This window comes from Musca domestica, unplaced genomic scaffold (assembly GCF_030504385.1).
Source record: "Musca domestica strain aabys unplaced genomic scaffold, Musca_domestica.polishedcontigs.V.1.1 37, whole genome shotgun sequence".
NCBI classification, from domain to species: Eukaryota; Metazoa; Arthropoda; class Insecta; order Diptera; family Muscidae; genus Musca; species Musca domestica.
In genome coordinates, this window is record NW_026712321.1 from 4,386,071 (window position 1) to 4,403,279 (window position 17,209).

General features: G+C 33.7%; 1 protein-coding gene across 10 annotated transcripts in view; it reads right to left on the minus strand.

The window, feature by feature from the left end:
* Positions 1 to 17,209, minus strand: part of LOC131804023 (heat shock factor protein-like) — a 35,056-nt gene that overhangs the window by 16,996 nt on the left and 851 nt on the right. For 7 of the 10 annotated variants that reach the window (XM_059126206.1, XM_059126210.1, XM_059126207.1 and 4 more), the window contains exons 2-3: positions 16,297 to 16,371; positions 15,883 to 16,204 (exon numbers count right to left, since the gene is read on the minus strand). In XM_059126206.1, the coding sequence (XP_058982189.1) occupies positions 15,883 to 15,987 (105 nt within the window). In that variant the 5' untranslated portion in view covers positions 15,988 to 16,204; positions 16,297 to 16,371. Of the gene's footprint in view, positions 1 to 15,882; positions 16,205 to 16,296; positions 16,372 to 16,666; positions 17,203 to 17,209 lie in introns of those variants that run through there. The other 3 variants (XM_059126209.1, XM_059126208.1, XM_059126211.1) reach the window with 3 other exon arrangements.

The following is a 17,209-nucleotide window of genomic DNA, read 5'->3' on the forward strand; positions in this document are numbered from 1 at the left end:
TTTTCTCCGATGAGAAAACATTCGTTGTCCAGCAGTTTGTGAACAAACAAAATGATCGTGTTTACTTGCCAAAGAGGTCTGCTGAAAATGCGCACCTTCGCTTGGCTACCAGAACTCAAGCGCCGGCCATGGTGATGGTGTGGGCCACCATAACAGCCGATGGTCGCTCTCCGTGGCATCAGAATAAATGCCGAATATTATCGCGAAAATATTCTGGAGGGTGTATTAAAGCCTTAAGCACGCAAACATTTTGGCCGCAGACCTTGGACATTCCAACAAGACTCATCACGCGCCACCCAAGAACGGTTACAAAATGAGGTCCCTCGTTTCATTTCCAGCATAGAATGGCCACCAAAATCTCCGGATACCAATCCGTTGGACTATTGTGTCTGGAGTATTTTGGAAAGCAAGGTTGACACTAAAAAAAAAAAATACCAAAATGTCGATCACCTCAAGCGAGGGCTTCGCCGGAAATGGGCCAAAATACCGCAGAGCAATTTTCGGACAGCGTGTGACGGTTTCATTGCCCGTTGAAGGTCATAATTTGTGCCAAAGATGACCAATTCGAACAAATCTAAACTTATTCTAAAATTTTGATGCTATTTCTGTGTATATGCGATCTTGGTCAGATCGATCTAGAGCCTAGTTTCGTCTGTTGCAGACCAACTTCTGGCCCTCTATAGGAGTCTATCATCTCGCTATCTTTAGGAGACTGCCTTTTGCTCATCTAGAGGAGAAAACTGTCGCGTATAAAAAGTCCCTTCTGGTCATCTGTAAAGATTACATTCTGGTCGTCTTAAAGACTCCCTTCTGCTGGTCTATAGTCTCTACTGGTCGTCTATAAAGACTCCCTTCTGCTGGTCTATAGTCTCTACTGGTCGTCTATAAAGACTCCCTGTGGTCGTCCATAAAAACTCCCTTCTTGTCGCCTATAAAGACTCCCTTCTGGTCGTCTATAAAGACTCCCTTCTGGTCGTCTATAAAGACTCCCTTCTGGTCGTCTATAAAGACTCCCTTCTGGTCGTCTATAAAGACTCCCTTCTGCTGGTCTATAAAGACTCCCTTCTGCACGTCTATAAAGGACTCCCTTCTGGTCGTCTATAAAGGCACCCTTCTGGTGGTCTATAAATACTCCCTTGTGGTCGTCTATAAAGACTCCCTTGTGGTCGTCTATAAAGACTCCCTTGTGGTCGTCTATAAAGACCCCCTTCTGCTGATCTAAAGTATTTGTGGTCGTCTATAAAGAGTCCCTTCTGGTCGTCTATAAAGACTCCCTTCTGGTCGTCTATAAAGCTCCCTTCTGCTCGTCTATAAGACTCCCTTCTGGTATCTATAAGACTCCCTTCTGGTCGATTCTAAAAACTCCCTTGGTCGCCCAAATTCCCTTTGTCGTCATCAAAACTCTTCAGAAGTCGTCTTTAGAGACATCATTATAGGCTCGTCTTTAAAGACTTTAAAAAGCTCAGGCTATAAAGTCTTTACTGATCGTTAAATATGACCCCCTTCTGCTCATCTAGTAGAAGACCCCCGTGTGTTGGTCTTTAAAGTCTTCAAGGAATAAGCAACCTTTTGCTGGTCTTTAAGGACCATCTTTTGGTAGCGAGTACCAAACTCCCTTTTGGGCCCAGCTCTCCGTTTTTGGCTAACAAATACTTTCCAGAAGAAAACTTTAGAGAATATTGATAGGCGCATACGATTTAAATGACTAAAAAATAAAATACAATTTCAGAAAAATATAATTGAACAAATAAGTAGAAACCCGTGTAATCGACGTATTTGAAAATGTAAGGAACCTTGAACCTTAACCCTAAATTGCCACTAAATCCCATTTTGGACCTTCTCAAAATATGGCTAAAAACTTTGTTGAGACGGAAAATTAAATATGGGTATTTGATAGACGTTACGCTTTTTACACCTGGATGAAACCAAATACATATTTTCAGATAAATTAATTCTAATCGGGCCCCAAATTACGCAATTTCTAAATATCAAAAATTAGCACACCTTAAGGGGCTAAAAAATATTATTGGTATTATACAAGTCACACAAATTAATATAACCAAGTTATCGTGTAGTCCCCACAAATACGAAAATTGTTCGATTTCGACCGATTTTGCCAACAATTGGTGTCTCAATGAGCAACGATCCCTCTGTCAATAGTTTTAAACACCTTTAGGTCTGGGTTTATATTATTTTGCATTTTGTTTTTTTTTTTTTTTTTTTTTTTATGGAAACATTATAGATCGATCATTAGATTCTTTTTCTAATTCTTACAAGTCATATTCTGAAATTGTTCCGGAGTCATTTTCTTGAAGAATTTGAATTCAATTTATTTAATGTTTAAAATCGTGTGTGTGTTCTTTAATTGCCCCCGGTTTCTCTTTCTCCCTCGTCTATCTCTGGCAAAAAGATGGCTTGAATTTAATGACTCTCTGTCTGTCTGCCAGCCAGCTAATGAAATAAATGTATTCAAAACAAATATTTGTTTGCTGGTTTGTTTACGACACATATACCGGCCACAGCAGAGGAATACCAACAAGTGCCAACAAACAAACAAAAAAAAAAAAACTTTGCAAATTTGTTTGACGCTTTGGAAATCTTTTTTTTGGATTTTTAACTACTACATTGTTGCTATGTGGAGGATTGATCAAAACCGGGTGTTTTATTTAAATTAAATTTTGATGTAGAACACACTGATAGTGAGTTAGGAGTAAGGAAAGGGGCTTCGTAACAGAAAACAATCAAGGGGGGAGGGGGTGTATTTCCGATTGAAAGAATTAGAGGCAGTGAAGTTGTGACATTAATTCACTTTAAATCGTTGTGAAGATGGAAGACACAACGAATTTGGAGTCATGAAAGTAGTGGTGAATTATTTGAATTATATTCTCTTCAATTTTAGTTGATTTGAGTTTCAAAACTAGAGCTCAATTGGGACACTAAATGTGCGTTCCTTTTGCTTTGCATGTTAGAATTTCAGACCCCCCCACAAAACAATGTCTGGGGTATTGACACAAAAAACACCAACAAAAAATAATCTGAAATTGCAAATACACATTAATTTATATAATCTCTATGGAAAAACGATAACAAACAATAAACTATAATATATAAATTAAAAATTGTTTTGTTTGTCTGTTTTCAGCAACGCTGGCGGCCTGCTTCAAAATTTAAGGTAGGTATGAATGTTTTCACCACACATCTATTGGCACCGCTCAACCATTGTATGAATAAATGTAATTGACCTTTTGTATGTAGTATTGTATTCATCGTGTCTACCTCTATTCGCAATTACGACAACGGCGACAATGCCGACGATTGTGAACGAGAGACAAGACTGACTACGAGTCTGAAGAAAAAAAAAAAAAACAGCCCATATTTTTGTATTTAGTATTTAGAGACCCCCCCCTCCTATTGTGCCGCCGACGACGAGTGATGTGCAAATAAAAGTAAAAGTGTAAAAAAGCTCGCCACTTGAAATCAAATAGAAACGAAACCTGTAAACTCATATCAGCAAATATAATAATGAGTGGTGTACAGCAAATACACACACACATACATACATATGCATTGCTGCATGCAAAAAAATCTATGATAATGGGATGACGTTTTTATTAGTATACACTTTGAAAGAGTAACAATCACAATAGCAACAACAACAAAAATGCAATCAAATAAAGGCAATCACAAAATAAAAACGATAAACGACATTTGCGGCAGTTTTATATTACATTGTACACATCAGAAAATCTGTCATCTAGTAAGGGGAAAGATCTCGCTCTCTTCGCCTCTCTCAATATGAAATATTATACACACAGCCAGACAGACATTCGATCGGCCACCCACCACCATTTACTCATTTAGGAATATTTTCTCTTTAGTGTTTTTTTTCTCTTCTCTGCTGAGATTTATTTTATGAGCAAAGAAGTAAACAAAAAATAGGCAGAAAAAAGAAAGAAAACAAAAACGACAATTTAAAATTACAATATTTTGTTACAAAGCTCACAAATAATAGTATTTTGTTGAGCAACAAATAATTGGATTTAGTTTTTTTTTAATTGTTGCTGTTGTTGTTTGGTATTTGCAATTACGCATACAGATGAAAGTTAAGTTGATAAATAACAGAAAGATTTATTCCCAATATAAAGGCAAGTTTACACATAATGTTAATCATATGTAAAGTGTCTGGCTTCAGTGGTGGGATATTTATATTATACATTTTCATAGCATACTTTTAGGGGCTAATATTTTTTTAATTGGAACACTAGACTGCAGGAAATTTAGGGGATTGCCTTAAAGAATGCTGTAAAAATGCTTAATATAAATAACAACACTAAACTTACGATAAGTATGGTAGGTCCGAAATTTTTCTCTCCATTAAGTGAAACCTGGAATTATGGCCCAATCGGTTATTTTTAAAATCCTTTCAATTTTGGGACTTCCGTTATATGAGTGCTATACCTACATTGCATACCGACTACCGAATATTGCTACCGGAAGCAAGCGTTGATCTTTCTAAGTATTTATAGGCCTTCTGGCGTGATTAAAAAAAAAAAGTTAGAGGCTTCCTTTCAGACGTGGATTTTTTAAAGAATTTGAAGCCTCTTCAAAAGATTTCTGGCGCGAACTTTTTTGAAGCATTTATCAAAAGATTTGTGGCGTAGATTATAAAAGTACTATTTCGAAGCCTCTTTTAAAGGATATTTTTTTTTAAAGAATTTTGAGACCTGCTCTTTCAGTCGTGGATTTTTTTTTAACAAATTTGAAGCCTTTTCAAAAGATTTTTGGCGTGGCCTTCAGATGTGGGTTTTTTTTAAAGATTTTTGAAACGTCTTTTAAAGCCTTCTGGCGTGGTGTTTTAAGACCTTCAGGCGTATATTTTTTAATGAATTTTGAAGCCTCTTTTAAGGCCTTCTGGCGTGGGGTTTTAAGACCTTCAGGCGTGGAATTTTAAAGCCTCTTTTAAGGCCATCAGCCGTGTTTTTTTTAAAGAATTTTGAAGTCTCCACAAAGCACTACAACGTGGGTTTTTAAAAGAATTTTCGAAGCCTCCTTAAAGAAATTCAGACGTGACATTTTTTAAATATTTTGAATCTTATTTTAAGGCCTTCAGGCATTTTGTTTTCAAGAATTTTGAATACTATTTAAAGGCCTTCAGGCGTGCTTAGTCTTTTTAAGGGCTTTCAGGCCTCGAATTTTTAGAATCTTTCTAAATACTTTCAGGCGTAAGTTTTTAAAAATATTTAGAGGTTTTCTAACAGCCGTTCGGCGAAGATTTTAACAGATTTATTAGAGATTCCTTTAAGATTTTCAGGCGCGGATTTTTAATGTATGTTCTTTCTAAAGACATTCAGGCATAGATTTTTGAGGAATTTCTAGCGAACTAATAAGAAGGCCTTCAGTCGAAGATTTGTAATGAATTTTTAGAGATCCCCCTAATGGCTTTCAGGGCCTTCAGGCGAGCATTTTTTGAAGGATTTTTAGAGATATTTTAAAGTGGAATTTTTAGAATTTTTAGAGGACTCCCTATGGTTTCGGGCGAGTACTTTTCTAAAGAATTTAAGAATTATTTTAAAGTCCTTCAGGCGTGGAATTTTTGAAAGAATTTTAAGATATTCCCTGACGGCTTTCAGGGTCTTATGGCGCATATTTTTTGATGGACTTTTAGAGTTATTTTTAAGTGCTTCAGGCGTGGAATTTTTTAAGAATTTCTATAGACTCCCTAATGGCTTTCATGCGTAAATATTTAGAGACTCTCTAAGGCCCTTCGGGCGAGGACTTTTTGAAAGAATTTTAGAGTTATTTTAAAGTCCTTCAGGCGTGGAATTTTGAAAGAATTTTTAGAAATTCCTTAATGGTTTCCAGCCGTAAATATTAAGATATTCTCTAAGGCCTTCAGGCGAGGAATTTTCGAAAGATTTTTAGAGTTTTTTTAAAGTCCTTCAAGCGTGGAACTTTTAAAAAATTTTAAAATTCCCTTAAAGGCTTTCGGGAGTAAATATCAAGAGACTTTCCAAGGGCCTTCAGGCTATGCTTTTTTGAAGATTTTGAGAGTTTTTTTAAGTCCTTCAGGTGTGGAATTTTTAAAGAATTTTTAGAGATTCCCCAATGGCTTTCGGGCGTAGATAATTAGAGATTACCTAGTGGCTTTGAGTCGCAAATTTTTTAGAGAGAATTTTAGAGCCTTTCTACAGGTTTTTTTTGCTTGGATTTTTAAAGAATATTTAGAGTGGATTTTTAAAGACTACCTAATGACTTTGAGTCACAAATTTTTCGAGAGTTTTTAGATTCTTTCTGCAGGTCTTTACGCTTGGATTTTTAAAGAAATGTTAGGGTATTTTTAAAGGACTTTACGAGTGGTTTTTTAAAAAATTTTTATTCTTCCTAAAGGTCTTTACGAATGGATTTTTAAAAAACTTTTACCCTCCATATACTGAATTGGATTTTTTAAAGACTTGTTAGAGTCTTTTTCAAGGGCTTCAGATGGGGATTTCATAACGAATTTTTGAAGTCTTGATGGATTAAAAAAATAAAGACTCGCCAAAGGCTTTCAGACGTTGGTTTTTATGAAATTGTAATAATTTTTAGAGATTTTTTAAGGCCTTTAGGCGAGGGTTTTTTAAGGAATTGTTTGTCTTATCTCTAGTTAACTACCGGATGACATTTTAAATTTTATCGTGATACGGAATTTTTGGCTCATCTCTAGTTAAGTGAAAACTTCCGGATGAAATTTGACATTTTTTCCAAAGGTAGAAACATATTTTCTCCTTGGCGGATGATCCCCGATACCCGGATTTGGATCCAAGGTCGGGTCTAAGACCCAGGTTAGAACCGGATCCACCAGAAGACTAAAAAAAGCGGTTTCCAAATGCTGCAACGTGTGTTACTATCCTTCCTGTATCCAGAGATATGGGATATCTCATATCTTCATATAAAAAATCTTTTTGGAAATTAATTATTGAATATCGAAACTTTCCATTATTAACGACATTTCTTCCATAAGACATATAAATAGATTTTAATTAACATCTATGTAATTTCGAATTATCTAATTATCGATAACAAAACACATAAGCTTTGTTACATTCATCTTTTCTCCGATTAAATTACCAGTCAGTTTGTATGCCTGCTAGTCTGGGTCGGTTATAGCTTGCCGCAAAATAATAAAATCCAAATATATTATCCAATTAGAATTGTAATACAATTTCATTTAATTAACAAATGAATTATGTATTTTTTTTTTTTTTTGTGTTTTGATTATTTAATAATAAATTATTATATCGCTATTTTGTTGGTGCGCAATCACAAAGTCATTGAATGACCCACATACACAGACAATACCTATCAATAAAGAATATAGAATTTCATATTAATTTATTATCTTGTAATAAATATAAATATATATTAAATATATCTACAGTATTATTATTTCTTTAAATATTTTTTTTAAGCAACACCTTTCTCTCACATAGGGGTTATGTTATGCGTCAAAAACAGATATTCTGACCTCAATATCGGGTTTTTGTGGTTATTTGTTTTTCTCATGTTTTTTTTTTTTTTTGTTCTTTAATTTGTTTTCGAGTTTTACAGTCGGATGGTTTTGGTTTTGCAAAGTCACCGACTGCTGTTGTTTTGTGTAAACACAGGAATGGTTTCTTTTAAAACACATTAAAAATGATTTCTTTTTCCATAATATTTTTGGTTTTATAACTTGTTTGTGATAAGAAGAACAAAAAAAATCTAACAATGTTTGTAAAAATGTTAGAAATAATCATATTCAACCAATGGGAATGTGGAAATTTTTCTAAACCAAATATATGGTCAGACAAAAAATAAAACAATTTTTAAAATGGGCTTTCTAAACCAATCACACAGAGTTTAAAATCCAATTAATTTAACCGACTGAACCGAATGAATAATATAGAGCTGCTTCGACTATTTGCGATCCTAGTCCAGTTTTCGGGGAAAAATTCAACTTTAAATAAAAAATAAATGTGAATTACGTCATATTTATGGATTTATATGAATTTGCTCGAAACTACTGAAAATTTAATTTTGACTGTAATTTTATATTTTTTTAACATGGCGTTTTGTATTCTAAGAATCGCCTATTTTTCAAAAAAAAAAAAAAAAAAAAAAAAAAAAAACATATATATATATATATAAATTTATATCTTAATCTGTATCTATTTAAATCAAATGGAATTTGAAATTCCAGTCTGGCTATAAATCTATTGTGAGTTGTGTTTAAGAGAATTATCCATCCAAAATCCTAAAATTGCTTGATTTTATTTATATACTGGTATCTAAAATAATTAAATACCCTTAACTCCATAACCAAAGTTTAATAAATTGTAGCATTAATTTAATTCGCCTAAAAGTATGCTTTACTTAAAGCTAAATTCCCATCTGAAACGGCTTAAATTAAATTCCTAAAAAACAAATTAAATTTCAGGCGTGGATTTTTAAAAGAATTTTTAGAGTCCTGCAAAGGGCCTTCAGGCTTTAAAGAATTTTTAGAGTCCTGCAAAAGGCCTTTAGGCGTGGATTTTTAAAAGAATTTTTAGAGTCCTGCAAATGGCCTTCAGGCATGGATTTTTAAAAGAATTTTTAGAGTCCTGCAAAAGGCCTTTAGGCATGGATTTTTAAAAGAATTTTTAGAGTCCTGCAAAAGGCCTTCAGGCATGGATTTTTAAAAGAATTTTTAGAGTCCTGCAAAATGCCTTTAGGCATGGATTTTTTAAAGAATTTTTAGTCTTTCTCCAAAGGCCTTCAGGCATGGATTTTTAAAAGAATTTTTAGAGTCCTGCAAAAGGCCTTCAGGCGTTGATTTTTTAAAGAATTTTTAGCCTTTCTCCAAAGGCCTTCAGGCTTGGATTTTTAAAAGAATTTTTAGAGTCCTGCAAAAGTCCTTTAGGCGTGGAATTTTAAAAGAATTTTTAGAGTCTTGCAAAAGGCCTTCAGGCATGAATTTTTAAAAGAATTTTTAGAGTCCTGCAAAAGGCCTTTAGGCATGGATTTTTAAAAGAATTTTTAGAGTCCTGCAAAAGGACTTCAGGCGTTGATTTTTTAAAGAATTTTTAGTCTTTCTCCAAAGGCCTTCAGGCGTTGATTTTTTAAAGAATTTTTAGTCTTTCTCCAAAGGCCTTCAAGCGTTGATTTTTTAAAGAATTTTTGGAATCTTGCAAAAGGACCTTCAGGCGTGGATTTTAAAAGAATTTTTAGAGTCTTGGAAAAGCCCTCTGAGCGTGTTTTTTAAAATAATTTTTAGAGTGTTTCAAAAGGCCTTTTTATAGAATTTTTAGAGTCTTTCAAAAGGCTTTTGGGTCTGGATTTTTAAAAGAATTTTTAGGCCTGAATTTTAAAAGAATTTTTAAAGTCTTTCAAAAGGCCTTTGGGTGTGGATTTTTAAAGGAATTTTTAGGCCTGGATTTTAAAAGACATTTCAGAGCACTTCAAAAGGCCTTTAGGCGTGGATTTTTAAAAGAATTTTTAGAGTCCTGCAAAAGGCCTTCAGGCGTGGATTTTTAAAAGAATTTTTAGAGTCTTGCAAAAGTCCTTCAGGCGTAAATTTTAAAAAGAATTTTTAGAGTCTTGCAAAAGGCCTTCAGGCGTAAATTTTAAAAGAATTTTTAGGCCTGGATTTTAAAAGAATTTTTAGAGTCTTGCAAAAGGTCTTCAGGCTTGGATTTTTAAAATAATGTTTAGGCCTGGATTTTAAAAGAAATTGTAGAGTCCTTCAAAAGGCTGTCAGGCATGGATTTTCAAAGAATTTTTAGAGTCTTGCAAAAGGCGTAAATTTTAAAAAGAATTTTAAGGCCTGGATTTTAAAAGAATTTTTAGAGTCTTGCAAAAGGTCTTCAGGCTTGGATTTTTAAAATTATGTTTAGGCCTGGATTTTAAAAGAAATTGTAGAGTCCTTCAAAAGGCTGTCAGGCATGGATTTTAAAAGAATTTTTAAAGTCTTGCAAAAGGCCTTCAGGCGTTGATTTTTTAAACAATTTTTAGGCTTGGATTTTAAAAGAATTTTTAGGCCTGGATTTTAAAAGAATTTTTAGGCCTGGATTTTTAATTAATTTTTAGGCCTGGATTTAAAAAAAAAAAGAGTCTTGCAAAAGACCTTCAGGCGTGGATTTTTAAAATAATTTTTAGGTCTGGATTTTAAAATAATTTTTAAAGTCTTGCAAAAGGCCTCCAGGCGTTGATTTTTTAAACAATTTTTAGGCTTGGTTTTTAAAATAATTTTTAGGCCTGGATTTTAAAAGAATTTTTAGGCCTGGATTTTAAAAGAATTTTTAGGCCTGGATTTTTTAATTAATTTTAAGGCCTGGATTTTAAAAGAATTTTTCGAGTCTTGCAAAAGACCTTCAGGCGTTGATTTTTTAAATAATTTTTAGGCCTGGATTTAAAAAGGTTTTTTAAGTCTTTCAAAAGGCCTTTAGACTTATTTTCTTTAAAGAATTTTTATTCTATCAAAAGTCCTTAAAGCTTAGTTTTTCTTAAAGAATTTTTAGAGTTTTTCAAAAAGCCTTTAGACTTGGTTTCTTTAAAGAATTTTTATTCTATCAAAAGTTCTTCAAACTTGGTTTTTTTTAAGAATTTTTAGAGTCTTTCAAAAGGCCTTCAGGCGTAAAATATTTAGTGCTTTTAGAGGCTTTCTAAAGTCTTTCAGACGTGCATTTTAGAAGAATGGTTCAAAGACAACATAAGAACCTGTAGGCGTGGAGAAAAGAAGTTTAGAGTATATAAGTATTTGGTGTGGTTTAAAAAAATAGACTTGCCGGTGTGTGTAATTTGAAGAATATCACATTTTATAAGAGTTGGAATAATTCAAAATTTTGACCCTTTGTGGGGGAAGCACTTGATGGAGATTACAGATATTACTCATTTTCGGACCTGACCTAGCACTAAAGGTCATAGGCATTTATGCAGCAAAAATCATATCATAGAGAGATAATTGTTTTATATCACAATGACACACATTTTTTTTACAAGAACTGCCAATAGATGATGGCAATTTCCATTAACAAATAAAAAAAGCAATCAAAAATATATTTTTGCTTGAAAACCATAACATTTGATTAGATGATACCAAAAAAATGCCATTGATTAGCGTCATCCAATTATTAATCTAAAAATAAAAAATTGTATCAAAATAAAAATAAAGTCAGGCTACATTGTTTTGCATAAAATACACCCACACAAAACCATTTATATTTTTCAAAAAAAAAAAAAAAAATATCAATATTATATAAGGGCATAATGCAGTTTGTTTCTTTGATATTGTTAGAGAGAGAGAGAGATAGGGACCAGGGTAGGGGCGAAAAAGAAGAACACGTGAAAATGGCAAAAATAAAAATATGATGAATCATTCTGAAAATTGTAATAAATAGCTGCGCCTTAAGTGAATAGGAAAAACTGAGATATGCCACAAGAGGCGTACGTGACCAGAAATATAATTCAATATTTGCTTGAATCATAACCTTAGACAATAGTATTATTAAAAAAAAACGTCTGCTTTAAAGGGTGATCTTTGAAAAGAAAAGGAGATGAGATCTATTTGATCAGGGAGTTGCATTTTCAGACATTTTGTAGGAATTATAGAACTACATAAATATTTAAATTTAAAGGGTCAATTTAAATTGATATTTTAATCGGATATAGTTTTTATACTCTACACCACATAGGGGTAAGGGTATTATGTCTTTGTGCATTTGTTTGTAACATGGAGAAGGAAGCGAGATAGACCCATATTTACATTTGAGGATCATAGAATCACTTTCTGTGTCGATTTATGTATGTCAGTCCGTCCGTACGTCCGTCCGTGTATTCTTGTGAACAAAATTCAGGTCGCATTTATTATCCGATTGAGATGAAATTCTTCAAACAATATTTGTTTGACCCAAGGACGAACCCTATTGAAATAGGTGATAATCGGATCAGATTTGAATATAGCTCCCATATATATCTTCAAACGATTTCTGGTTAATTGTGCACCAAATGGCCAATATACGTCTAAATGACCTGAATTTTGAGACATCCAACCGAATTCAGTCTAGAAGTAAGTACATCAAATTTGGTGAAAATCGGTTCAGTTATAACTATAGCTCCGATACATAGGTTTCATCCGATTTGGTTTTTAAGTCATTTATATTCTCTTTCGTGATAGTTTATTAAGACATCTCGGGGAAATATATCATATTTAGAATATAGATTTATATTATTTTGGTCATTCGCAAATGAATTGGATTTCTTATCTATTTGACGTAAATTCTTTGGAACATACACAAAATTATTTTGTTTCCAAGCTCAAAATGTCTTTTTTCAACTCAAACCAAAAACCCTGGTGGTTTTTTGATAAATTTACAAATATTTTAATGAAATCAAGCCATTGCGGAAGAAAGTGGGCTTGAGAAAGACAGTTAAACTATTATGATATCAAAGACACCTCTACGAAAGTTCGAATCATGGTTTTTGAGGAGAGCTATTAAAATCATCAAAATACCGAATATAGGGAGGTACCATTACATGGGGGCTATACGAAGACGTGGACCTACACAGACAAATTTTTGCCATATGCAGTAGCATCCATTACAAACTTCAAATACCAAATATGAAACAATTCCGGTGAATAAAGTCGCTAAAATCGTCAAAATACCGAAAATCGGGAGGTGCCGTTATATGGGGGCTATACGAAGGCGTGAACCTGCACAGATAATTTTCTGCCATAGGCTGTAGTATCTATTACGAACTTCAAATGCCAAATTTGAAACAATTCCGGTGAATAATGTCGCTAAAATCCCCAAAATTCCGAAAATGGAAGTTACCGTTATATGGGGGCTACACGAAGATGTGGACCTGCACAGACAATTTTCTGCCATAGGCTGTAGTATCTATTACGAACTTCAAATGCCAAATTTGAAACAATTCCGGTGAATAATGTCGCTAAAATCCCCAAAATTCCGAAAATGGAAGTTACCGTTATATGGGGGCTACACGAAGATGTGGACCTGCGCAGACAATTTTCTGCCATAGGCTGTAGTATCTATTACGAACTTCCAATAACAAATTTGAAACATTTCCGGTGAATAATGTCGCTAAAATCATTAAAATACCGAAAATAGGGAGGTACCATTCAATGGGGGCTATACAAAGACGTGGAACTGCACAGACAATTTTTTGTCATATGCTGTAGCATCCATTACGAACTTCAAATACCAAATATGAAACAATTCCAGTGAATAATGTGTCTAAAATAGTCAAAATACCGAATATCGGGAGGTGCCGTTATATGGGGGCTATACGAAGACGTGGACCTGCACAGACAATTTTCTGTCATAGGCTGTAATATCCATTATGAACTTCAAATGCCAAATTTGAAACAATTCCGGTGAATAATGTCGCTAAAATCCCCAAAATTCCGAAAATGGAAGTTACCGTTATATGGGGGCTACACGAAGATGTGGACCTGCACAGACAATTTTCTGCCATAGGCTGTAGTATCTATTACGAACTTCAAATGCCAAATTTGAAACAATTCTGGTGAATAATGTCGCTAAAATCCCCAAAATTCCGAAAATGGAAGTTACCGTTATATGGGGGCTACACGAAGATGTGGACCTGCACAGACAATTTTCTGCCATAGGCTGTAGTATCTATTACAAACTTCAAATGCCAAATTTGAAACAATTCCGGTGAATAATGTCGCTAAAATCCCCAAAATTCCGAAAATGGAAGTTACCGTTATATGGGGGCTATACGAAGACTTGGACCTGCACAGACAATTTTTTGTCATATGATGTAGCATCCATTACGAACTTCAAATACCAAATATGAAACAATTCCGGTGAATAATGTCGCTAAAATCATTAAAATACCGAAAATAGGGAGGTACCATTCAATGGGGGCTATACGAAGACGTGGAACTGCACAGCCAATTTTTTGTCATATGCTGTAGCATCCATTACGAACTTCGAATACGAAATATGAAACAATTCCGGTGAATAATGTCGCTAAAATCATCAAAATACCGAATATCGGGAGGTTCCGTTACATGGGGGCCATTCCAAAACTTGGACCTACATGGCCCATTTTCAATGCCAAAAGTCCTATGGACATAATATACATTTGAGTAAAATTTTATCAACTTACTTCGTATCGTTGGGAAGATAAAGTGATTTCTACAGACGGACGGACGGACATCGCTAAATCGACATAGAATTTTATGCTGATCAAGAATAAATATATATACTTTGCGGGGTATAAAATGTATATTTCGATACGTTACAAATGGAATGACAAACTTAATATACCCTCCATTCTATGGTGGAGGGGAGGACCATTGAAGTCCACTTCACATCTGATATAAATATTACGACGTACCAGGTTCGGACTATATCGAATCCGCCACTATAAAGTGATAGCAGATATGAGTTTTTTTTTTGTCTTTGAAAAATGTTGAAGTGTTTTTGGAGGGAATCTCATAAAGAGTGGACCGGTATATACCATATTTACATTGGATCTACGGTCGATAGAAATATTAAGATGCACGAAGTTTGAAGCAAATCGCAGACCTTTTTTCGTATGTATTTACAATTATAATTATTCCAAAACTTGATCCCTTAGGAGAGGAAGGGATAAGAAGGAGTGGCCCAACTAGATCCCATATTAATATCAGACCTTGTATTGCTAGAAATATTAGCATGTGCCAAGTTTGAGAAGAATCGGATGTTCATTTTGCATTTAGAGTGGGTTAGGGTATTCAAAATGTTTACCCGTGGTGGGGCATAAAACCAGTAGGAGTGGTCTGATCTTATCCAATCTTTATTCAAGATCAAGAATTGGATAAAGTATTTGGAATATACGCTCATTATGAGGATAATTCATTTTTTTTGTGAAGGAGGTATCAGGATTATTGGTCCGATCTATTGCATATTTACAACAGAATTTGTGTTGGTACAAATGTTGGGATATGCCAAGTTTGAAAAGTATCAAATGCTCGAATTGCATTTTGTGAGGGATATTCAAAGTTTTGGTCCTTTGTGGGGGGAGGTGCCAGAAGGAGAGGTTCATTTTCATATCAGACGTAGAGGTAGAAGAAATATTGGGATATATGAAATTTGAAATTTTGTTGTGAATATTAAAAATGTTTGCCCTTTGTGAGGGTGTAGATATTGTCCATTTTCGCACCTGAACTAGTTGTGATACATATTGCAAAGTATGGATCGAGCGAACCTTTTTCTTTCTACGATGTAAAATATTTTCTTTGAAAATTTGATTTTGGCGGAGATACCTAAATGACAGATATTTCACAGCTTCGATCTCAATCTAAGTTTAATTATAATCAGGGCTGTCACAGAAACCATGTCGGTTTTGCTTATTGTCGTTTTTTTAAACCAATATTGGTTTCATTTGGTGTCATGAAACCAAGTTGGATAAAATCGGACCAGCCAAATGTCGTGAAAGGGATTTTGTCCAAAAAGACCTGGGGTCTAAAACCGTTATTTCGATCAGACACATTTTGGCCGCACCAAATAATATATATACCCTCTGTAGCCAAGCGTTTCCCCTTCAGCTAAAACAAATTGTGTAACACGCCTTAAAGTATGTTATAAAAATGCTGTTTGGTTTGGTGCTCAAACAGCACAGCCCAGTTACTTCAACATCGTTTGAAAAATAGTAGTTATCGTTCATTCAAAAAGCTAAGCCTAAATTGCCTAGTTGCTCTGACTTCGTTTTCAAAATGCTTTGTAAAATCTTCAAAGAACAATCAATCAATTCCTTAAGTTTTGGATATAATGCCTCACAACTTACGTACCTTCGGATTAAATACATATAATTTAATATTTTCTCATTTACATATATATATATTTAGCTTTGACTCACCTTACTCCAACATATCAAATTATTCGTTTCGGGATCTTCAACCAAACGCCAAAGTTTGGCCAAAAAGGCCGGCACCCCAGCCCCTGTCTCGCCGAACGTATGCATATTTTTCGATTTGCTTGAGATTTTCTCCAGGTTATCGCTTTTGGACTCCAACTTGTTGATTTGATTTGTTGTTTTGTCGATCAAGCAGCAACGGGTTTTTCTTTTTGTTGGCAATAAAAATTCAAAAACACACAGAGTTTTGAAAACAAATCACGATACCACTTCACTAACTTTGCAAGTTTTTGGTAAATTCAATACAATTTCGTTTAGCTTGGAACTGTAAAATAAAAAAGTTTTGTAATAATGGATATTTTTCTTTGTTTTTTTTTTTTCGAAATTTTTCTTGTAATTTTTATTTCTTCTCCTCACATATGTTGTTGTTGTTGTTGTTATTCTTCTTGTTCTTCTTTAACTTCGTCTTCGCTTCTTTGTATTTTGTTATAACTGAAATTGAAATATACACAAAAAAAATTGAAATTTTGGTAAAATATTGATTTTTTTTTTACAAAAAATTCGGATTTTTTTATAAAAAATTATATTTTTGTGTAAAAAATCTTATTTTTTTGTAAAAAAAAATCGGATTTTTTTTTAAATTTTTTTTTTAAAAATCTGATTTTTGCATTTTTTTTTTTTGTGAAATATTGATTTTTTACAAAAATTTAAACTTTTTATAGCACAAAAATATCAAATTTTCATCATAAAATATTTATAAATGCTGGTAATTGAAAGAAATTTTCACTTTTTTTGTCCGGTTGAATGGAATTTTTTCGATTGATTGAAAAGGAGGACAACGGAATAGGAGATTTGGAGGACGGAGCAAGGCAAGGGGTTTCTACAGCGGTGAGTTTGTGTAGTAACAGCAAATAAATTGTTTGTTTGTTTCTTGGTTTCGTCGTCTCCCGTATTGGGTTGCTTGGCATCAAAAGTAAGTTTTCCTGTTATTGTTGTTGTTGCTGGCCGAATGGCAGTCAGGCAACGATGGCAATGGATTTCTGAGATACACGTCATTAAGTAATTTTCCTTCACATCTTTGTTTCTTGGGTTTTGGAAAATCTCATTTTTCTTTTTCTTTTTTTAATTTCTTTCTTCCTTTCATCTTTTTCACATCCTTCAAAATTTTGGAATTTCATCACAACCTCATGTTGGAGACGTCACAACACTCTAGACACGCCATTTGCAATACACAAGAATCATATTTTTAACAAAAAATAAAAAAATTCCACACAATTTTTTTTCAATGAACACTTTTCATCATAGGTATATATTTTTTTATTAAACAATT